The sequence below is a fragment of the Patiria miniata genome, unplaced genomic scaffold (assembly GCF_015706575.1).
Source record: "Patiria miniata isolate m_02_andy unplaced genomic scaffold, ASM1570657v1 HiC_scaffold_4, whole genome shotgun sequence".
NCBI classification, from domain to species: domain Eukaryota; kingdom Metazoa; phylum Echinodermata; class Asteroidea; order Valvatida; family Asterinidae; genus Patiria; species Patiria miniata.
Genome location: NW_024037071.1, coordinates 5299467 through 5324546, shown reverse-complemented (window position 1 = coordinate 5324546; position 25080 = coordinate 5299467). Strand labels below are relative to the sequence as shown.

The 25080-nt window shown below is 40.1% G+C and overlaps 2 protein-coding genes across 2 annotated transcripts; one reads left to right on the top strand and one right to left on the bottom strand.

Annotated features, from left to right (window-relative positions):
* Nucleotides 1-2918: 2918 nt before the first annotated feature.
* LOC119740066 (protein shisa-5-like) lies at nucleotides 2919-6873 on the top strand. The gene is made up of 4 exons (XM_038215268.1): nucleotides 2919-3183; nucleotides 4200-4395; nucleotides 5722-5855; nucleotides 6551-6873. Exons 1-4 carry the CDS (start codon nucleotides 3126-3128, stop codon nucleotides 6871-6873), a joined length of 711 nt encoding a protein of 236 aa, XP_038071196.1. The 5' UTR covers nucleotides 2919-3125.
* Nucleotides 6874-10264: 3391 nt separating this feature from the next.
* LOC119739815 (MORN repeat-containing protein 4-like) lies at nucleotides 10265-13342 on the bottom strand. The gene is made up of 4 exons (XM_038214898.1): nucleotides 13219-13342; nucleotides 12507-12621; nucleotides 12043-12152; nucleotides 10265-11882 (listed from the first exon to the last, which is right to left on the bottom strand). The coding sequence occupies exons 1-4, from the start codon at nucleotides 13280-13282 to the stop codon at nucleotides 11734-11736; spliced, it is 438 nt and encodes a 145-aa protein (XP_038070826.1). The 5' UTR covers nucleotides 13283-13342; the 3' UTR covers nucleotides 10265-11733.
* Between the last annotated feature and the right edge of the window lie 11738 nt (nucleotides 13343-25080).

Genomic DNA, 25080 nt, shown 5'->3' with positions numbered 1-25080 from the left:
CGGCGTAGGCAATTTCTAGCCTATTTACTGGCCTGCACCCCTATACTAACTGGATTGCATGATTGCCACACGTTGATTAGCCAAAGCCACCTACAGTGAAATCTCGATAAGTCAAAATTTTGATAACTCAAAACAACTGTGAAGTCAAACAAAGTATCCATTCCCTTCAGTTGTATAACAATGATACACAATTAACCCTACCTAACTCAAAACTCTGCTTAGGTCAAAGTTTGGAACCTGTTCCCTTGAATAGCATTTAGCAACATGATCCCGCCATCCGGAGCCCCAAAACGTCACCCCGAAACATTTTATAGACATCGCTTAGCGATATGGCGATTCGACCAGGGCTCCATTCATGCCTCTGCTTATACTGTTGGCGAAACTATTTTATTCTTGGTTTTACCTTTTTGTATGTTGCTAGTGATAACAGCACAGAACGGTGATCGTATAAGCACGGAATTCAAAGTATAGCAGAACCATGAAATTGGTCGCAGGTTTGTTTTTTCATTTAAAATAATAATTCCCCTAAATGAGACCGTTTTCTTTGGATGTTACAATACAATACAGTAGGTGTTGTATACATTGCCGTTACAATGACGAGAATTAGCATAGAGTAAAATGCGTGTTTTTTGTACACAGATCTTTTAATGCAACCTCGTTCCAAGTGCCTACTTTTAATCTCGAGACAATAGTAACCCCGGGAAGGGGAAACTTGCTTCCTTTATTCTGATTTGATACTGAAATAGAAAATATAGTTTTATATCGTGTACTTTGTGATTTTGTCATTTTCAACGTGTATTAAATGGTTTAGCTTTCTTTGTCCTTTTGCTTGCAGTATACATGTAATTGCAATGTAATTATAACATTCAATCACCCAGAGAGAGCAGCTATAGTGTGAGCGTACTGATAGGGAAGAGGTTGTGCTTAATGTGTGCTTTTTACTTTTGAAATGAATGTGTTGACATTTGAAAAAGATCGAGAAATGAGTAATTTTTAACTAGAATAATTTGCAGCAAACCGGCATCTGGATCGAGATCATTAATGTTTGTGTGCCTTTGGAAAAAGGGGAAGATTTCAATGTAACTCTAACCGATGTAACAATTAATGCAGTGTGTTTTGAATCAAAAATATTAAAACAATATTGATTTTGTGTAATAATTTGAGGAATATAAATTGAAATCTCATCAGAATGTTGGCAAAACAGATGTGTAATAACTCATAACCCATTCACGATTTTTGAAAATTATATTCGAGCATTTATCTATATGTATATAAGGGTTCAAATAATTATTAAGCCTATATTATTTTAGAATTACGGGGCATGTGTGGTCTAGCGGTGGAGCACAGGATTCATGATCGTAAGATTATGGGTTCTAGCCCCGCCGCCATGCGTGTTGTGCCCTTGAGTAAGGCGCTTTACCTCAATAACTCCTCTCAATTATCAACCCAGGTGTTAAATGGGTACCAGCATTATTCAATGCTGGGAAGGTAACAGACTCGCTGTGGAGGTGTCGCGATTCCCTCCACAGCAGCATTTCATGGACTCGAGTCTGGCCCAATCGCTTCGAAAGAGAGAGATGGGCACTCCGTTCCTGTGAACACAGGTTCGTCTCCTTTACCTTTACCTAATTTATAATTGCAATAAATTAACGAAAAAGCTGACAATATCAACTATTTGATCATTAAACCTGAAAGCTTTCTACTTAAATGGCAACATTCAAATTAGACATAGAAACCAGAGTATCAGACTGAATGTTTCACTTGTTATTCTGTGTGTCAGAAGAAAATAATGGGCTGGTATATCAAATATACTACGGCAGAGAATTGGATAACTTTTATAGTACATGTAGATGAAAACCTGTTCCTTGTAGAATTTTCAGGAAAAAAAGGACGCTACAAACAGGTTTCAGGCCTGATGTAGCCATAATTGTCTCAGAGATTTTGAAAATACCCTATTAGGCTTGATTGTAGGGGGAAAAACAATGGATATGTGTCATCTAAAGTTTTTTTAATTACTCATGCACGAACCGTGTCTCATCAATGTTGGTCACGCCTGCGCTGCTCGGGAAGACCGCCTATATAGAAAAAAAGTTTTCTTAAAAATTAGTATTGTGCACAAAAGAAATACAAAATATGAAACTAAACAATGAATAAATGCAAACAAATATGAAAGTATACTGTGATACAAAAAGAAAAGAATTAATCGAGAGAATATAGACAACAAATTGTAAAAGAGCACAATATAAAAGAGAGATTGCCTGGGCGTTTAGACAAACGAGAAATGTTGGAGGGGAGCATGCAAATGTGCGTTATTAAAGTGGAAAGAGAATGCAAGAAAACAAAAACAAGAGGCAATACTATTATTATAGTAATACAGTACAACCTAGTCTATAAAGACGACGAAAAAACCTCACCAACAACTAAACAGGGACGGGACAAGACTTTGAAAATACCCACACTAGCATGCTCACAGGTAGGTCCGACAGGGCGTGGCTTTGGGTGTGGTCCCCGAACCTGCCTAATCAGGGTGTGTCGGCCTCACATACCTATAAGATTCCCTGCACGGGTACAAGTCAAGTACTCCCTCAATTCAAATATAGACCGGAGTCCTGACCTCATAACGCATACTAGCTACTCTCTAAATGTTAAAGAGTGAAGAAAACAAACACTCGTAACGAAAAGAGTTGTCCGCCATAGTTAATGAGGACAGGCGACAGCCTCCTGCTTCTGATATCGTATTGCTTTAGCCGCCATGTTAACGCACGAAAAGCGTCATGCGACCACCTCCTTTTCGCGTTACTTTGATGCATCATTGCCAGCAAATCTAGTTACTCTTGAGCACGTCGTAAGAAGACGGCACGCATCTTTGCAGACCGAGTTCGTTTCCTTCCTATTTTGACCTCGTGACTGTAATCTTTCACGAATACTTCCAAATAAAGACAAACGTAATTTATGACCAATCAGGAATTGTGCATGCATATTCTACATGTACACGTACTGTCAGAGCCTATAATAATAATTATTATTACGCGCCACATGCTGAAGTGGACCTTGGAACGGCGTTTTTGTTGTAATCGGCAGAGGAGCAGCGCTTTTGAGAGGGAACCAAACAGCCCAATTGAAAAATGGCGGCCGCATGGATTTTTCTGTGTTTAGCCTTGTTTACTCCATGTTTTGCGCAAGGTGAGTGAATGCGGGGGATTTATATTAACTTCCATTTTTATCATCCCTTGCGGATAATTTGGAGCTATTCTTGGGTATTTTTTTACTCTCCTGGAAGCGAAATAAGCTTAGATTTTGAAGCACATTTGATACGTGCACACGTTAACCCTATTATTCATTATTCAATTATTAAAACGCAATATCTCTTTGCAATTATGGGAAAGGAAGAAGAAGATTATAGCATGACAAATGTTTGACTAAATGGAGTCTGAGAAACGGGAAAGGGCAAATTACAAAGAGAATGCATTTACTGTAGGCCCCTAATTATATACTTTATTTATAACCTTCATTCGTTTTGTTTTGATGAAGAAGGTTCGTGTCGTGTCCGTTTTTTCCTATCTGATGAGCTCTCGAATGTACATACCCGTACAGTGTCAGCAAAGTAATATTTTGTACTGGAAACCAAAACCACTAAAAACAATGGTCGCAATCGGCGAGATATTCAGTTAGGCCTATGCCTTGCACTTTTGCACTGTGTTCGCCTTTTTTTCTGTGACGTGTTATAAATGTATAGTTGGCACTCTCAAAGTATTTGGTATCATCCTGTGTATTTACTATTTGAAATAGAATGCAGGCCACAATCGAAACCAGTTTTAATCAACTGTATGGGCGTACACTTGGTAAATATAGACCGAAACAAAAGAGTAAATAATAATATTACTGGCAATGAGTCATTTGGGAGACATTCCCATAGCCTTGTGCATTGTACAATTTTTCAAACTTTAGTGACCCCTAACCTAACCCAAATTTTACCTCATCCACCCCCACGAATTTTGGTATTTTTATGTTATGGACCACGAGCAATCGTTCGAGCCTATTTGCGACACTAAAATGTTGTCTACAAATAAGAGCTGACGTGACATCGAAATGTCTCCCTAAGGTATACAAAATGACGATAATATGTCTCCTATAAAGATGCCATTAACAGGTGTAATGAGTATAGCTTTGAGACGGTTTCTAATTTCGTTAATATTCAGATTCGTTTGAGTGTCCTGCTTTGGAAGGTTCAGGGGATGTTGTCTCGCCGGGGTTTGAGTGTTTGAATGGTAACAACGTTTACTGTTGTGACTCCGGGACCGCAGCTCAGCGATGTTGCACATCAGATGAATACCATAACACTGCCAACAACGAGGATGAAATCAACCTCAGCAGTTACTACTATTACTATCTCAGGTAACATCAGTCCATAGACCTCGAAAGTAACGCTTTATAGAGGAGAATGGTTTCATGAGTTGTAGTTGATATACACCGTACCATGCAAGGGCGGATCGAGAACAGAATTTTTTGTTGGGGGGGGGCAAATTTTTTTATGTGTCTCCCAAAAAGTGGGTAAAAAAATGACGGCGTGGGGTTCGGGGCCCGCTTAAGGGCTCCGAATTTTTTTTGGATTCTCGATGCTCTGTGGTGCGATCTGAAGCAATTTCTGACCGCTTCACTTTAGCCAATGTTTTTTGAGGAAAAGATGGTGGTGTACTCATTGCCTGCCTTTTTTGCGACGTCACATAAAAAAAACCCAATTGGTTTCGGGTTTTTTTGGGGGGGGGCATGGCCCCCTTTGCCCCCCCCCCCGGATCCGCCCTCGGTACCATGCAGGTGTGTCGTCGTGCGGCATGTCAACACAATAACTAACTTATTAAACTTGAATATCAACAAATGTTAGCAACGAAATCACTTTATAATTCGAGCCGTTGTCTGACTTGTTTGTTTGATCTAGGTCCAATGTACGATTATTCTGCTTATGAAGAACAAAATGGCGGAAAGGGAGAGAACATGTACATAATTACTGTTGATCTTCGATAATACAAAACTTCAAAGTGTTTGTATTCGTTGATAGTGTATAGGGCAAGACCATTTGGGTTGCATGGTTTCAAGTCAGATTTAGTTGTTTTGGTACAGTCGGACTCGGCATTTCTCTGCACGGTGACTTTTTTAGCCTGAATACCATTAATTCATTAATAGCATGCCAATTTCCAAGGGAGTGGGGGAGATACATGTGCTCTCTATTAGCTGCATTGAGGCCACTGTGTGAGAGTGTGCATCCCAAATACATAGCCATAGGTCTCATTTACCGCTGGAAATGCGACTATATACCTTTCGTGTGTGTTTTTATAAAAAAAATTCTCAGTAAAAAACAAGACGTGTATCTCTGATACCGGGAATTAAGGAAACAAAATCAATGAGACAAACTCGACCCTCTTACATAATCATTGGGCATTTTCTCAGATCGTCTTCATGAGGTCGTCGCGTTTCACAACCAACCAGATATTTTCAGAACCCCACATCTTCTCAAAAGAGATTCTTCCACATGGTGTCACCGCAAACCCTGCCTAGTTACACTGTGCCGCCATGCATAGTTTCAAATGAGACACACAAAGTGCGCCAGGATGCGAGTCACTCATATTTAAGGACTTGCTAGTATTATATTTAGGGCCTACATCTTGTTTTTGAATGAAAAATCAGTTATTGTACAAGATATATTCTTGTTGTTTTGTATCGCAGTACTGGCGCTATCATTGGGATTGCCATTGGTGGTTTCGTGGTGTTTATCATCATCATTGTGAGCATCGTGGCTTGCTGCGTGTGTTGCGCCAGGGCAGCAGCCAGACCAAATCCACAACCGGTTACCATGCAAAGTAAGTCAAACTATCACACGTGACTGGGGGTAAGGTGCGCCCTCTTGAGCCGGTGCATGACCTCTGAACTATTCCACAACATTCTGTGAAATACAGGGTGAGTAAAAAAAAAAATATCCAAATGTCGGGACCATTGTTTTAGTGAAGTTCTGCATGTTGCACTTTCAAAATCTAGGATATAAAAGCCCAATTCGTAAGCTTTCTTTTAGTACAAAAATCATTCGGATCACTTATGTACTTTTTAAGTTACGGAATTTTAAACACAACCACCGTTTTAAAGTTCTGTCCACGGATCACAAAAAAGTTCAGTGTTCTTTCAGCACAACGAAAACAAATCACATAAGGATGTGTGTGAATTGCGTAAGTATGATAATAACCTACCTTTAGGCCTATATAAAGGAGACTTGTCACGTGTGAGAGAATAACCAATAGTAGGGGAAAGGAGTCCGATTTTCACAGGAGTCAGTATGACACCGGCCGGGTGTATGACGCTACAGTCACTTACAAACCGAATTGTCCTTTAATGGTGAGCACAATAGAGGGCGCAAATTTTGGGTTGCAAGATATTCTTGATTAAGCACCCTCCTATTCTGTCCGCCATATTAAAAGAAGCTTAACGAATATGATCTTGAGTCTTACAATAAATTAAAACAAATTAAACAAACCGAATCGATCATAATCATTGATACCCACAGCCATCCAGCAACCAGCTACGTTCCAGGCCCCGCCTCCTAATTACTATCCTGCAACTGGCCAACCACAAGCTTACCCGGGGCCACCCGCTGGTCAACCACAAGCCTACCCGGGACAGCCAACTGGCCAACCACAAGCCTACCCGGGGCCACCCACTGGCCAATCACAAGCCTACCCAGGGCAGCCTGCTGGCCAATCACAAGCCTACCCGGGACAGCCCGCTGGCCAATCACAAGCCTACCCGGAACAACCAACTGCACCTCAAGCGTACCAGTACCAAGGACAACCCCAGGAATTCCAGAGCAAGGAGCCAGTCTACCCGTAGAGCTAGACAGACCAAAGTACAGACCTTTCTATTACCGATGCGTCAACCTCGTTTCCATTGGTACGATCTTGCTGCGCCATGTTGTTTCCCACCATGCCTCGTACCGTGCACGCACCCATGGAGTCGAGGCAGTCGATGCGTGGTTGGCCCATTAATTTTGCCAACCACTGGTTTATTGCCAAATTATGGAAGGTCCAACACTGAAAAAAATGATAGTATTTTAATTATTGCAAAATATGATATGATTGTCGCAAAAACAAAATTATTAACAAACTCTGCAAATATTTCCTAAACATGCCTTTTCTTATATATGTAATGAGGATGTTATGACTGAGGACTTTTTTATGCACTTGCGGCAGCCCATCCAAATGGCGCTCGATGTTCAAATTAAACTATTAATACATCAGAAGTTTAGTTTGAAAAACTTTTAAAAATATAACAACCATGCTGTCTTATACTGGCCTAACTTGTTAGTACCACGTGAATGATTTTCTTATTATGCCTAACGATATATTTTGTTTTCAATGCGTGTGCTTACAAAAACCAACTTACTTTTAAAACAAATGATCGGACGGCCAAAAAAATAAGTACAAATATTTGTATTTAAATTTAGATATAAGTGTAACTTTAACACAAGTTTGGTGTGTGTTTTTCTTGCATTGTTAATAAGTGAAGTGTGCTTTATGAAGACAAAAAAATGTTGCCTTAATTAAGAAAGAAGAAAATTAGCACGTTTTTGTAAGTTGAAAAATAAATCACGTTAAAACTTATGCAAACAGTCTGCAGTTCGCATGTTGGTTTTTAATTCCTTTGTAATGAGGTCATTCTATCTACATCTCCATTGGTTAAGTCAGCAAAATATCCTGCCGGATACCTCAACGCTAACTTGCGCACTGCGTGTGGAAATAGACTACTGGTAGATATTACTGATATGTCCCTTGAATTCAGCTAGAGTTGCGCTGTTCATCACAGCAGCTGAGGAGAGTGAGTTCCAGTGTTTAAGAGTTGACACGAAGAATGAATCTTTGAAGGCCCGTGACTGACTTGAATGAATTTTTGGTTGCTTCCCCTTGTATCTCTGGTATAAGGCTGAACATATAGTTGTGAAGTGGAATGTCGACCAATCCATTTTTTCATCTTGTAAAGCATACATAATTTCTGTTGATTTCTTCTGTTCTGTAGTGTGCCCCATCCCAAGTCATCCAGAAGTTTAGTATCCCTTTGGTAGTTTCCTGTGCAAAATCTAGCTGCTTGACGTTGAACTCTTTAGATCCTATAATGAGGATTCTACTCAACAATTAGATCAGAAGAGAACAGATCTAAGAGAAGTAAGAATCGATGCTACTCATCCTTTTTGTTTCCTCTACGAGAGAAATGTTCATAGGAAGAGAAAAAAATGGGGAAACGGCTCCCTGGTTTTGGGGCTTCCATCTGAGGGCAGACTTGATACGATTACGGTTGAAAAATGGGTCCTCGGTATTCGCATTCGGTTGAGTATGCCACTGTGGCTGCACGGCGTACGCAGGCTTCAGTTAAAGTACACTTTTCGGGAAGGTGAGTTTGTTTTGGCGTAACTGGCTAACCCACCAAAAATCGAAAAGAAATTGAAAGATGAAGGAATAGACCATAATTTATTTTTGTTTGAGAAACCCCAGAGATGTCGGCTGAACTTTGAGTTTACACTTTTTTTGTTGGTTTCCATGGTTACATTTTCACACTGCGCACCCAGTGCACCCCAAGTTAAGGTGTTGTAGCGCCCTCAACGTCCATCATTAGCACTTACCACTTGGTGGCGCCCTTGCATTCCTGAAACCGACGGAAAGAATAACCCGTAAGTAGGCATTTTTTTCTACAAAGAACTTGGTAAACCGAGATGTAAGTCTAAAGAAATTAAAGCTGAATGGAGCACTAACGTTAGTGGCGGATTTAGTAATTTGTTTCCGCTTGTTGAGGACAATTTGAGCTAGAAACTGCAATGTAGACCATGTGCGGTAGACCGTACGTTGTATCTATTTCGTGATATTATTGGTAATCCTTACATTTAGGACTCGACCCCGTTCCTATATAAGGTTAAAAAAGACTCGGAAAGATTCCCATATCTGGCCATCACTTGTCACCCTGTGCACAAACCCTATGAGACTGGTCTGAAATTTTGTAAGTGTTTTCTTAGTAAATACTTCAATTATCAATATTTTTTATTTGTTCTAGCCTTAAATGTGCACTGTATCAGGCGTCTTTGCAGAAATGCATGATCGCAAGATGCTGTCAGGAAAGCGTTCGAATGTCGCTCCTAGTGGCCTCCACCAACTCTTTCCTTGTAATTTGTAGAACTGGCGAGGGAGTATACTTGCGCACTAAGTATTAACTGATTAAATGAAGTAGTTGGCCCTTTTTAAATCTTAGTTTTACGTTTCTAATCCACTTTCATCCACTTTCTGTTTTCTGCTCAGAATGCGATGAAAGACAGTCAACATCAATACATTTAAAAAAGTGTGCAGCTGAAACTCCTCGTGAATGCCGGTTGCTTAGCTGCCACATTTATTTCATTAGTAAATAGTCACTTGATCAGTCGACAGGTCTTCATTCAGGCAAAGCAAATATAACCAAAAACATTTGAGAGTGATCTACAAGTTCATGGTCTGAAAACATCATCGGTGGAACTGGCAGTCGGAATTTTAAAAAGGAGCAGAACAACTGAAGTGGCACTCTAGGATTGTCAATTCTTCAAAGAAATACAAAATCATGCCGGAAAGCAAAGGGACATTTCGGGAGGTTCTCCCGAAGCAGGGCTTGGTGTATCAGGAGGAGCAGCCAACCGTGGTCCTCTGCAAACCCAAGTTGCTGCCTCTCAAGTCTGTCACCTTGGAGAAACTGGAGAAGATGCAGAAAGAGGCTGGGGAGAAGGTGAAGGAGCAGGAGGTGGCAGCTCAGGAGGGAATAATGGAAGATAGATAGGCAACAGGACTGCCTCCTATAGGCCTTGGAAAAGATAGACAAGATGAAGAAAGACGAGAAAGCTGAAGATACACCAGAAAGCTGAAGACTGGGTGAAGAAATAGAATACTTCTTAAGAGACTTGTGGAACAAGGACAAGGCGAGGAGGGGATTGATATTCAAGATGCGACACAGAGGAGAGAATTTCACTCATATTTTAAGACTAAGAGGCCACCTTGTCTTTTTGAAATCATAAATGTACAGTATTCTTAAATGTGACTTTCAACATCCCCCCCCCAAAAAAAAAGAAGTGATGTAAATTTCTTGGGTTACATTCTACTAGTATTGTGAACGTCACTTGCTGTGAAATTTGCTTGCAGTTTAACACCAGGTCCTTTACAAAACATTTGTATGTGTTGGGAATTAGTAAAATAATAAGAGACACCAAGATCATCCACTGGTTTCTTTAAAGTTTATTGACACTGTTCAAAGATAAGAATACAAATTTTATTATAAAACATTATTATTTTTTGTTGAGATTATAATTTGCTACACTACAATTTGAAATAAAGTACTTACATGTATATGCAGTGTTAAGAGCACTCAGCACTAAGGGTCTTTGAGCATACAACACACTTTTTTTTTGGGGGGGGGGTTGGATCAATGGGTCCTGATATGGTCTGTTTTTATTTTTTATTGCTTACAGACATTTCCATATATTTAAAAATGTGTAAGCAACCAACAGTGGAAAGCACATCCTAGAGTACACAGAGTACCAAACGAAGTATGTATGTGTGTGTGTTTAAGTTTAAAACTGAAAGAACAATTTGCGTAATAAAAATGTGTTCAATTTACAATTATTCACCATAATACACTATTGTATTTCAATTGACGGGCATGTACAACTAATGTGTTTGTTACAATATTCCTGAATGAAACATAACTGGAACACATAGTTTTGTGCGCTCCAAAATCCGACACTGCAGTGAATCACAATAGCACATTTAATGCTGAATTTTCCTTGAACAAAATTCAGATTACAAACCCAATTGTAACTTGTACATGTACATGTAAATTAGGCTGGCTGGGCTGTTGTACAGTCCTTGAATTTGTCAAGATACGGATCAAAAATAAATGTGTTGATTTGCAGTGAAAAGAAGCTAAATAAATGTTTATTAAATGGGACGTCACATCTCAGTAACGGAATTTTTTTTTCAATATGTAATCAAACAGTATTTATTACTATCGCATTATATTATGAATAATTGGATGACATAAAGGTACAAAAATATACAGAAAAATTTCCCCAAAATAACTAAAGAAGTATAATGCAAAAACCAACTACTTATCCCTGGTACATTAAAATTAGAGAATGTCACATTCCTAATTGGAACAGGCAATGTTCCCCGGTGGAACGCTCCAAGCGTACCGACTTGCGACACTGCTAACAATAGCGGAAAGGTCTGCACAGGTTTGAAAGGCATTTCTGCTGCAGTTACATGTACTTTGGATTGTGTGCTTACAGGTGTGAGAGAGTTGTACGCTCGGAATGGTGATCATGTTACGTCCCAACTACGACAGAGGTCCTGGCTATTGTTGGGACTGTCCAAACTACTGTTGGGGCAGTCCCAACAATGGTTGTGGAATTCGTTGGGACGATGCCACAGTTGGTACACAGCTATCATAATAATCTCAGACGTTATGCGTAGCTGCCATCTTAGAGGACATCTTTGGTTATTTTAATTGAGTAGCAATGAAAGTACAAAAGGTTCTCTCATGCGTATCCCAGCAAAACAAAGGCGTTGCCCTCTAAGATGGCTGCTACGCAAAAGGTCTATTCCATGGTAAGCAAAGCCACGAAATTGGGACCAAGGTTTTCCAGAATTGTGAATACAAAACTATGTTTGTGAGAAGGCCATCGTTTGTTTATAGCTGAATAGTTTCAGCTTGCTGGGCAACTTGTCGGGCCCTCGTTACGTAGTCTGATGCCTTCCTACGCTCAACCAATCGCGTGCCTTCGAAAACTCCTTCGTTGCGTGGAAGACCGTTAGTACCATCAGCAAAAGTCAACAGCCCTGGGGAAAAAAAACAACAACAATTATTGTTACTAGATTGAAGATGTCAATTTCAAAATTAGAGTGAGTTAGGGTTTTATATTTTCAATTTTTCTCAGTTGGACTTGATCAGATATTCAAATATTTGAAATGTGCTGAATTAGTGAATAGGGTTACCTACCCAGACCGCTGACTTTTCCTTGTTTGAATTGTCCCTCAAACATCATTCCATCAGAGCGGGTAAAAACACCGACACCGTCAAACCGGCCCTGTTGGAACTCACCCTCATACCTGCAACAAAGTGTAAAACACGACTGTGAATTCTGATGTGCAAATTAAAGATGGAGGTGTTTAATCTAATGATGCAGAGTAATGTTGGGCATCGGGATGGGTACCTGAAACATAGATATAAACCGAATCCGAACCAAAACTGATCTGAAATACCCTAATCTGACCCAGCCCGACCGTGCAAAAATTCAAGCAAAAGTCTATGTCAGAGTATTATCTTTGCCAGTGTACTCCCACTGTCCTCGGCATAATAAGTTAACTTTAGCACTTTGGTCATTTGCTAAAAGTGCAATACAAAGACCATTATTATGATTTTTATTAATAAGATAAGGGTAATCTGAAGGGGGGGGGGCTTACTTGGTTCCATCTGGGAAGACCATGACGCCCATTCCGCTGCACAGCCCTTGGTCAAAGTTGCCGATATACACAGATTTATCGGCTAGAATCAGCTGGCCGACTCCGTGACGTTTTCCTGCAGAATTGAGGCAAACCATAGTATATAGCATAAATTTCATGGAAGTGTGGAAATTCTGGCATGTCTGACACTTGTTGTCTTTTAATTAATTAAAAAAAATTGAACTATGCAGAAAACTGACTCCAAATTGCTTGAACGTATGCCACCTTTAATTTGTTCTCTATCTTGCTCTATCTGGTCCACGAAAAGATTTCATTGTCGTCAATTAACAAAAAGAACATGATGGACTATTTGTGCATTGAAGTTGATAATGAACTATAAAAAAGGTTTAGTTTGTCGTTCATCCCGTTAAAGGCGTTCTGATCATTTGCATTCAGACATGTATTTACATTTATCCCAAAAGTACCCTAACAAATTCTTACGCAAAAGTTTACTTGGATTACAAATTATTCCAGTACTAAACACCTCGTGAAACTATTCCCTCTGGCTTGCTGTCATTTAGAAGGAATCAAGAAATGTAGGAGATTTCCAACGATCAGTCAGTCGACTGATTTTTGGAACTACAGAGTGCTATTGTGTTTCATGCTCAAAAGGTTGTGCGCTGTTTGTCACCGTTTTCTCCAAAAGTGTGATATCAACTGAGCTGAAACCAACCTTCCAACCATTCTCCCTTGTATTCATCTCCATCAGGATATTTGTACACTCCCTGATTCGTCATGATTTCTAGCAGATGATGTGTTAAGTGAAGATGTCAAACTGCCATAAATAAGAAATAATTGTGGCTCAGAATTTATTCTTCGCAGAAACCGACAGGAGGAAAGTTCATTCAACAAATATGTATGTTATTTACATGTACCAGACACATTTTACATGCATTTTGATACAATCTCCCCATGTACAAAATCCATTCAGAACTTTTATTGTGTGTGGATTTAACTTTATTATTAAATTTCCTACTAGTACCATGGAGCTAGGAACACACTGATCAATTTGGTCATGAACCAAGCTAGTATTATTAGTAATCACCACTGCATTGGCATGATTGGTTACTCCGACATGACTACTTCTAATTTTTTTTTAGACGATATAAGACGATGTATATAATCCTAGTTATGATGATCAGATAATTAAATTGGTGAACTGACGTTCATAAAAATCTTGGAAAGATTTCCTTATCTGGCCATCACTTGTCACCCTGTGCACAAACTGACAAATGACAGTATGGTGGGTTTGAAAATTTCTAAGTGTTTTCTCAGTAAATACTTCAATATTTTCCCTTCTAATTTTAGGACATGTTATCACTTTTTAATGGTTGATAGGTTACTGAAGGGAAAAATTAGTGATGGCCAGATATCCCGAATTCCTTGCTCTTCTTCTTATTCCTCCATGGATATCCTAATCATTAATGTTTTATTTCTCGCATTTAGGCCTAATAATTATTATAACTTATTTTTTCTAGCAATGTCTCCGCGCGTAGCAGCCTGCAGCCAGGCAGTAGCTGGAATAATCGGCAGTTGGTATTTTGCGGAACTCGCAGAACGTGCAGAACTCTGCGGAACTCTGCAAAATTGTTAATAAAACACTAAATTAAGATGAAATACTGGCTTTCAAAGTACAGCAAGGGCCAAATCTCATTAAAAAGTCCCAAAATCGCCATAATCTGTCCTTAAATGAATTGAAAATAAAAGATTTCCCACCTGTTTGTGCCGTCGTATAATAATTGTGTGCAGTATTTGCAGAACAGTGCAGAACACATGCTGTACAGGGATACATGCCGTTTACAAACTAAGGGTGCAGCTTTGACTCAGTGCTCTGTGAAGCACGTGTTTTAAACAGTTGATAGGGGGATAATGTACCGCTGCAGAACGAATTCTGCCGAAGTAACATTATGGAATGATCGTAATGTTTTATTTGCAATGTCGACAAGTGTCTTATATCCTCCACATGTTCATGGGAAGGCCCTCTGTATTAAATAGTTCCATGTTTTACCCAGGCAACGCGATCAATGGGTGCGGGCCTCCAAGAGTTTCGCGTTTGACACAGGCAGAATCAAAATTAAAAATCATCACAATGTTTTAATTTTAATCTGGATAAGTGTATTATATTCTCAACAACTCCTCTGATTTTTTTCTTTCGGAAATTCACCCGGGAAGACCTTTTAAAATGAGAGTTCCGCGTTTTACCCACCTAGGATTTTTGTGCAAATAGGCCCAATTGCACGGTATATGCAGTATACGCGATACTGGCTCCGATGCCGTAGGAGGGGGCATCTTTAGCGCTGCAGAACCAACATTAAAAATCGTCACAATGTTTTAATTTTAATCTGAATAAATGTATTATATTCTCAACAACTCCTCTGAATTTTTTCTTTCAGAAATTCACCCGGGAAGACCTTTTAAAATGAGAGTTCCGCGTTTTACCCACCTAGGATTTTTGTGCAAATAGGCCCAATTGCACGGTATATGCAGTATACGCGTACGTGCTCCGATGCCGTAGGAGGGGGCATCTTTAGCGCTGCAGAACCAACATTAAAAATCGTCACAATCTTTTAATTTTAATCTGGATAAATGTATTATATTCTCAACAACTCCTGTGGTTTTTTTCTTTCGGAAATTCACCCGGGAAGACCTTTTAAAATGAGAGTTCCGCGTTTTACCCACCTAGGTTTTTTGTGTCCAAACAGGCCTATTGCACGGTATATGCAGTATACGCGTACTGGCTCCGATGCCGTAGGAGGGGGCATATTTATCGCTGCAGAACCAACATTAAAAATCGTCACAATGTTCTAATTTTAATCTGGATAAATGTATTATATTCTCAACAACTCCTGTGATTTTTTTCTTTCCGAAATTCACCCGGGAAGACCTTTTAAAATGAGAGTTCCGCGTTTTACCCACCTAGGTTATTTTGTCCAAGTAGGCCTATGCACGTTATGTGCAGTGTACACGTACTGGCTCCGATGCCGTAGGAGGGGGCATCTTTAGCGCTGCAGAACCAACATTAAAAATCGTCACAATCTTTTAATTTTAATCTGGATAAATGTATTATATTCTCAACAACTCCTGTGATTTTTTTCTTTCCGAAATTCACCCGGGAAGACCTTTTAAAATGAGAGTTCCGCGTTTTACCCACCTAGGTTTTTTGTGTCCAAACAGGCCTATTGCACGGTATATGCAGTATACGCGTACTGGCTCCGATGCCGTAGGAGGGGGCATATTTATCGCTGCAGAACCAACATTAAAAATCGTCACAATGTTCTAATTTTAATCTGGATAAATGTATTATATTCTCAACAACTCCTGTGATTTTTTTCTTTCCGAAATTCACCCGGGAAGACCTTTTAAAATGAGAGTTCCGCGTTTTACCCACCTAGGTTTTTTTTGTCCAAATAGGCCTGTTGCACGGTATGTGCAGTATACGCGTACTGGCTCCGATGCCGTAGGAGGGGGCATATTTAGCGCTGCAGAACCAACATTAAAAATGGTCACAATATTTTAATTTTAATCTGGATAAGTGTATTATATTCTCAACAACTCCTGTGGTTTTTTTCTTTCCGAAATTCACCCGGGAAGACCTTTTAAAATGAGAGTTCCGCGTTTTACCCACCTAGGTTTTTTTGTCCAAGTAGGCCTATGCACGTTATGTGCAGTGTACACGTACTGGCTCCGGTGCCGTAGGAGGGGGCATCTTTATCGCTGCAGAACCAACATTAAAAATCGTCACAATCTTTTAATTTTAATCTGGATAAATGTATTATATTCTCAACAACTCCTGTGATTTTTTTCTTTCCGAAATTCACCCGGGAAGACCTTTTAAAATGAGAGTTCCGCGTTTTACCCACCTAGGTTTTTTTGTCCAAGTAGGCCTATGCACGTTATGTGCAGTGTACACGTACTGGCTCCGATGCCGTAGGAGGGGGCATCTTTAGCGCTGCAGAACCAACATTAAAAATCGTCACAATCTTTTAATTTTAATCTGGATAAATGTATTATATTCTCAACAACTCCTGTGATTTTTTTCTTTCCGAAATTCACCCGGGAAGACCTTTTAAAATGAGAGTTCCGCGTTTTACCCACCTAGGTTTTTTTTGTCCAAATAGGCCTGTTGCACGGTATGTGCAGTATACGCGTACTGGCTCCGATGCCGTAGGAGGGGGCATATTTAGCGCTGCAGAACCAACATTAAAAATCGTCACAATATTTTAATTTTAATCTGGATAAGTGTATTATATTCTCAACAACTCCTGTGGTTTTTTTCTTTCCGAAATTCACCCGGGAAGACCTTTTAAAATGAGAGTTCCGCGTTTTACCCACCTAGGTTTTTTTGTCCAAGTAGGCCTATGCACGTTATGTGCAGTGTACACGTACTGGCTCCGGTGCCGTAGGAGGGGGCATCTTTATCGCTGCAGAACCAACATTAAAAATCGTCACAATCTTTTAATTTTAATCTGGATAAATGTATTATATTCTCAACAACTCCTGTGATTTTTTTCTTTCCGAAATTCACCCGGGAAGACCTTTTAAAATGAGAGTTCCGCGTTTTACCCACCTAGGTTTTTTTGTCCAAGTAGGCCTATGCACGTTATGTGCAGTGTACACGTACTGGCTCCGATGCCGTAGGAGGGGGCATCTTTAGCGCTGCAGAACCAACATTAAAAATCGTCACAATCTTTTAATTTTAATCTGGATAAATGTATTATATTCTCAACAACTCCTGTGATTTTTTTCTTTCCGAAATTCACCCGGGAAGACCTTTTAAAATGAGAGTTCCGCGTTTTACCCACCTAGGTTTTTTGTGTCCAAACAGGCCTATTGCACGGTATATGCAGTATACGCGTACTGGCTCCGATGCCGTAGGAGGGGGCATATTTATCGCTGCAGAACCAACATTAAAAATCGTCACAATGTTCTAATTTTAATCTGGATAAATGTATTATATTCTCAACAACTCCTGTGATTTTTTTCTTTCCGAAATTCACCCGGGAAGACCTTTTAAAATGAGAGTTCCGCGTTTTACCCACCTAGGTTTTTTTTGTCCAAATAGGCCTGTTGCACGGTATGTGCAGTATACGCGTACTGGCTCCGATGCCGTAGGAGGGGGCATATTTAGCGCTGCAGAACCAACATTAAAAATCGTCACAATCTTTTAATTTTAATCTGGATAAGTGTATTATATTCTCAACAACTCCTGTGGTTTTTTTCTTTCCGAAATTCACCCGGGAAGACCTTTTAAAATGAGAGTTCCGCGTTTTACCCACCTAGGTTTTTTTGTCCAAGTAGGCCTATGCACGTTATGTGCAGTGTACACGTACTGGCTCCGGTGCCGTAGGAGGGGGCATCTTTATCGCTGCAGAACCAACATTAAAAATCGTCACAATCTTTTAATTTTAATCTGGATAAATGTATTATATTCTCAACAACTCCTGTGATTTTTTTCTTTCCGAAATTCACCCGGGAAGACCTTTTAAAATGAGAGTTCCGCGTTTTACCCACCTAGGTTTTTTTGTCCAAGTAGGCCTATGCACGTTATGTGCAGTGTACACGTACTGGCTCCGATGCCGTAGGAGGGGGCATCTTTAGCGCTGCAGAACCAACATTAAAAATCGTCACAATCTTTTAATTTTAATCTGGATAAATGTATTATATTCTCAACAACTCCTGTGATTTTTTTCTTTCCGAAATTCACCCGGGAAGACCTTTTAAAATGAGAGTTCCGCGTTTTACCCACCTAGGTTTTTTTTGTCCAAATAGGCCTGTTGCACGGTATGTGCAGTATACGCGTACTGGCTCCGATGCCGTAGGAGGGGGCATATTTAGCGCTGCAGAACCAACATTAAAAATCGTCACAATATTTTAATTTTAATCTGGATAAGTGTATTATATTCTCAACAACTCCTGTGGTTTTTTTCTTTCCGAAATTCACCCGGGAAGACCTTTTAAAATGAGAGTTCCGCGTTTTACCCACCTAGGTTTTTTTGTCCAAGTAGGCCTATGCACGTTATGTGCAGTGTACACGTACTGGCTCCGATGCCGTAGGAGGGGGCATCTTTATCGCTGCAGAACCAACATTAAAAATCGTCACAATCTTTTAATTTTAATCTGGATAAATGTATTATATTCTCAACAACTCCTGTGATTTTTTTCTTTCCGAAATTCACCCGGGAAGACCTTTTAAAATGAGAGTTCCGCGTTTTACCCACCTAGGTTTTTTTGTCCAAGTAGGCCTATGCACGTTATGTGCAGTGTACACGTACTGGCTCCGATGCCGTAGGAGGGGGCATCTTTAGCGCTGCAGAACCAACATTAAAAATCGTCACAATCTTTTAATTTTAATCTGGATAAATGTATTATATTCTCAACAACTCCTGTGATTTTTTTCTTTCCGAAATTCACCCGGGAAGATCTTTTAAAATGAGAGTTCCGCGTTTTACCCACCTAGGTTTTTTGTGCAAATAGGTCTATGCACGGTATATGCAGTATACGCGATACTGGCTCCGATGCCGTAGGAGGGGGCATCTTTAGCGCTGCAGAACCAACATTAAAAATCGTCACAATGTTTTAATTTTAATCTGGATAAATGTATTATATTCTCAACAACTCCTGTGATTTTTTTCTTTCCGAAATTCACCCGGGAAGACCTTTTAAAATGAGAGTTCCGCGTTTTACCCACCTAGGTTTTTTTGTGTCCAAACAGGCCTATTGCACGGTATATGCAGTATACGCGTACTGGCTCCGATGCCGTAGGAGGGGGCATATTTATCGCTGCAGAACCAACATTAAAAATCGTCACAATGTTTAATTTTAATCTGGATAAGTGTATTATATTCTCAACAACTCCTGTGATTTTTTTCTTTCCGAAATTCACCCGGGAAGACCTTTTAAAATGAGAGTTCCGCGTTTTACCCACCTAGGTTTTTTTTGTCCAAATAGGCCTGTTGCACGGTATGTGCAGTATACGCGTACTGGCTCCGATGCCGTAGGAGGGGGCATATTTAGCGCTGCAGAACCAACATTAAAAATCGTCACAATCTTTTAATTTTAATCTGGATGAATGTATTATATTCTCAACAACTCCTGTGGTTTTTTTCTTTCCGAAATTCACCCGGGAAGACCTTTTCAAATGAGAGTTCCGCGTTTTACCCACCTAGGTTTTTTTGTCCAAGTAGGCCTATGCACGTTATGTGCAGTGTATAAGGTACTGGCTCCGGTGCCGTAGGAGGGGGCATCTTTATCGCTGCAGAACCAACATTAAAAATCGTCACAATCTTTTAATTTTAATCTGGATGAATGTATTATATTCTCAACAACTCCTGTGATTTTTTTCTTTCCGAAATTCACCCGGGAAGACCTTTTCAAATGAGAGTTCCGCGTTTTACCCACCTAGGTTTTTTTGTCCAAGTAGGCCTATGCACGTTATGTGCAGTGTATAAGGTACTGGCTCCGGTGCCGTAGGAGGGGGCATATTTATCGCTGCAGAACCAACATTAAAAATCGTCACAATGTTTTAATTTTAATCTGGATAAATGTATTATATTCTCAACAACTCCTGTGATTTTTTTCTTTCCGAAATTCACCCGGGAAGACCTTTTAAAATGAGAGTTCCGCGTTTTACCCACCTAGGTTTTTTTGTCCAAGTAGGCCTATGCACGTTATGTGCAGTGTACACGTACTGGCTCCGGTGCCGTAGGAGGGGGCATCTTTATCGCTGCAGAACCAACATTAAAAATCGTCACAATCTTTTAATTTTAATCTGGATAAATGTATTATATTCTCAACAACTCCTGTGATTTTTTTCTTTCCGAAATTCACCCGGGAAGACCTTTTAAAATGAGAGTTCCGCGTTTTACCCACCTAGGTTTTTTTGTCCAAGTAGGCCTATGCACGTTATGTGCAGTGTACACGTACTGGCTCCGATGCCGTAGGAGGGGGCATCTTTAGCGCTGCAGAACCAACATTAAAAATCGTCACAATGTTTTAATTTTAATCTGGATAAATGTATTATATTCTCAACAACTCCTGTGATTTTTTTCTTTCCGAAATTCACCCGGGAAGACCTTTTAAAATGAGAGTTCCGCGTTTTACCCACCTAGGTTTTTTTGTCCAAGTAGGCCTATGCACGTTATGTGCAGTGTACGCGTACTGGCTCCGATGCCGTAGGAGGGGGCATCTTTAGCGCTGCAGAACCAACATTAAAAATCGTCACAATGTTTTAATTTAAATCTGGATAAATGTATTATATTCTCAACAACTCCTGTGATTTTTTTCTTTCCGAAATTCACCCGGGAAGACCTTTTAAAATGAGAGTTCCGCGTTTTACCCACCTAGGTTTTTTTGTGTCCAAACAGGCCTATTGCACGGTATATGCAGTATACGCGTACTGGCTCCGATGCCGTAGGAGGGGGCATATTTATCGCTGCAGAACCAACATTAAAAATCGTCACAATGTTCTAATTTTAATCTGGATAAATGTATTATATTCTCAACAACTCCTGTGGTTTTTTTCTTTCGGAAATTCACCCGGGAAGACCTTTTAAAATGAGAGTTCCGCGTTTTACCCACCTAGGTTTTTTGTGCAAATAGGCCTATTGCACGGTATGTGCAGTATACGCGTACTGGCTCCGATGCTGTAGGAGGGGGCATCTTTATCGCTGCAGAACCAACATTAAAAATCGTCACAATGTTTTAATTTTAATCTGGATTAATGTATTATATTCTCAACAACTCCTGTGATTTTTTTCTTTCGGAAATTCACCCGGGAAGACCTTTTAAAATGAGAGTTCCGCGTTTTACCCACCTAGGTTTTTTGTGCAAATAGGCCTATTGCACGGTATGTGCAGTATACGCGTACTGGCTCCGATGCTGTAGGAGGGGGCATCTTTATCGCTGCAGAACCAACATTAAAAATCGTCACAATGTTTTAATTTTAATCTGGATTAATGTATTATATTCTCAACAACTCCTGTGATTTTTTTCTTTCCGAAATTCACCCGGGAAGACCTTTTCAAATGAGAGTTCCGCGTTTTACCCACCTAGGTTTTTTGTGCAAATAGGCCTATTGCACGGTATGTGCAGTATACACGTACTGGCTCCGATGCCGTAGGAGGGGGCATATTTATCGCTGCAGAACCAACATTAAAAATCGTCACAATGTTTGGATTTTAATCTGGATGAGTGTATTATATCTCAACAACTCCTAGAAATCTTTTCGTTGAAAAATTTACCCAGAAAGACCCTCTGCTTTTAGAGTTCCCCGTTTTTGCAAGTCAGAAAAATGAACACGGGAAGGACCTATATTTTAGAGTTCTGCGTTTTACCCAGGCAGCGCGACGGGTATATACGGGCCTAATGCACGTTAATAAAATGTACGTGTAAATAGTTACTATGCCGTTGGAGGGGGGGGGGGTGTTTACCGATGCCAAACTATTATTAAAAGTGATGATAATTTCTTAATTTTGATGTTGATAATTGTCTCATATCCTCTGCAACAGTTGGCATTTCTTTGGTTGGAGACTTGAAACGGGAAGGCGCTCTGTTGTTAGAGTTGTTTACCTTGCAGCGCCATGGACATCCCGGCCTGAACCTTTCCCCCGGCCCCCAGCACTGTGAAAAAAATATTTCTTTCCATATAAATGCACCACAAAATAATGATCCCCCACCCCTGCTCTGTTTTCAAAACTAAATAACACTGGTATAAATACACTTGTGCACTTATTCCTCCATGGTCAGAGCATGCTGGTTACGCATTTGTACACTATCATGTAATGTGGTGTTAATAATTCTCGCAATTGAACAGCGCCCCCGTTTAAAATATAGTCCGAGCCCACCCCCACCTCCATCTAAAAAACATGTCTACATTTTCAACATTGATTTTCTGAGGACCCCCCCCCCCAAAAAAAAAAACACCCGATCTCAATTCGCCCCTGCGGGCATGTACATAAAAGTATTGGTTCCGTGCCGTTGTGAGTGACGTGTTTACCGCTGCAGAAGTAACCTTTACAGCGATCGCAAAGTTTTGTAACTGTACAGTAATGTTGATAATTGTCTGATATTTGTCAGTATCATAATTGTCTATGTCTATTTTCAGCGCGTCACCGCGTATTTTTAATTGGCGCAGCCCTAGAACAAGCTGTACACTGATGCAGCCCAACATGTACATTAGTGCAAAGGTCATCGCTACTTTGTCAGTTTCCGACCTGACTTTTCCGCAAAAGATTCGAATAGAAAAAGCGCCTTTTTTGGAGGGTTACAGACGCCCAAAATATCACAAACAACGTCGACAGCTGCTTATCTGCAGCCAATGTGCTAACAACGTCAGGGGGCAACTCGCATATTCTTGTGGAAATGTATGTTCTTCTTTTTATCGCACCCATATGACAAGTCGCTAAGCAAACAAATGCTAACCTTCATGCCGTTTGGGGGTTTCAGCTGCATTTTCATTATTAAAACGCTAATGTCAGATCTCTCTCTAACGTTTGTATCAAGTGTTTTACCTGAAAGACAAAATCGCTCACTTTTAGGATTAATTGAAGGGGACCTGAAATTACGATTCTAGTCAACTGTCTTTACTTTCTTGGGGTCATTTTGCACGCTGTATCAATTACATCGTTTGCTACATTTGTGGTGTGCATGTCATTTCATGCGGGTAAGCTTCGCACTGTTATCTTAAACAGACCATGGACGTACCTATAGCTCCATATTGGACAGACTAAGGAGTGACTGTGCAGGGTCAAACCTGACAATAAAGCGCGTAATCGGACTTGTGTAACTTAATTATTAAGCTTGTCAGTTTGGAATAGTTGGATGACCGTAAAACGGGGACAGAATGTCTGTGGCACTGCCTATAATTGGTCATTAAAGACAATGGAAAGAACGGTTTACATGCAGGAACTCATGTCAACCTGGGGGTGATTTATAACCCAGCTTGTGACAAGTGTCCATGAATTGTTTATTAACATGCATGCGATCAGACAGCGTTCCATGCTCCAGGGTCCGTTGATGTTGGTTGTGTGTGTCTTCACAGATTAACCCTCAATCTTCTTTTTCTTAAGAAACGAGTTCCTATTATCTAGAATTTTTTGGAAATGAGGTTTCGCCTAAATGCTTATGTAAAGAATGGTTTTCATCCACATGTCTGGCATAGGGGACACCAAGATTGTAAAGTGGTCGGTAAAGACGGTGATGGTAAAGGGTCATGAGGGAAAAGGTTCGTTTAGATCGCGCAAGGCATGATGGGAAACAACTTGGCGCAGCCCTTAGACAACCCTATTGAAATTGTGTACACTAAGGTTTGTTTGTGTCTGATTCTGCGCGTTCGGCATACACTTATTCTCATCTTTTTGGGGGCTAATATTTCACAACCTGCGTTGGCGCGATTTTACCGCAATAGGTCAATTCTGAGTGCCGTAGATAGTTGGGACGGGAGATATAGTCTTGTCTTTTCTATATCTATGGAGATAATTGACCTATCGCGATAGAATCGCGTTAGAATTGCGTGAACGCAGCTTGTGAAAAATTGTCCAAGTACATAATATATATAAATGGACGCGGAACGCGCAAAATATGTGATCAACAAAAATCAACTCGCAAACGGTGATAGCTAAATTCAATATAGCTCTATAGGTGCAGGCCATTAAATCGGTCCGAAATTGCCAACGCCGGCCAAATCACGATTCGCATGCCCTCATTGAGCATATTGTGGGCCATGAACTTGAGCGTTTGTTGGTGGAAGCCGTGCAGAGGACTGCGAGCTTGTATTTTTGAAAATGTGGATGATGATTATGCACTAAAATGGCTCTATTTTTCACTGGAGCGTAGGCGACCATTTTAAAAAGGGCAATGGGCTTCAGCACTGCTTTTAGGGGTCATCAGCTTTGGATGGAATTTTCTCCCAAAAGTCATTGTTCCCCCCCCCCCCCCCAAAAAAAAAAACTTGAACCGAAAATGAGAGATAATGAAATAAGCTTCCATTTGATGTACGTGTTGAACACCTCATACACTTTGGAGTATTTTTTATGAATTTCTGAAGTAGGGTAATTTATCATTGGGGTCCATGAAAACTATAATACTGGTGTGCAACCCTATGGACATGACGCAAGTACACCTTTTGTTCACGTGGTCAGTGTGGCAACTGCTTGGGATGTTTTGGAATATATTTTGAATTAGGGCAATACCTGGCGATCTTTTGATTTGTAATCAAAGTGTCACATAGATCTTCGGATTTTTTTTGTAGATTTTTGTTAACCACAAGCACTATTTCATACTTTGTAAAGTTAATAGCATAAACAAAGCGTACATACGCTTTGTTCATTAGATTCTATTGTCAATTGGCATTACAGGAGTTACTGTTTTTGCACAGTATATTCTACTGTTTCTTTTTTCTCTGTACATTAACAGCAGATTCTACCTTTTTGTTCAATTACAGGGGATTCTACTGTTTTGTAACAGATGATTAAGTGTTGTCGTTTTGTAACCTAACAGCACATTCGCTGTTTTTGTTTGTTCCTTAACAACTCTCTGT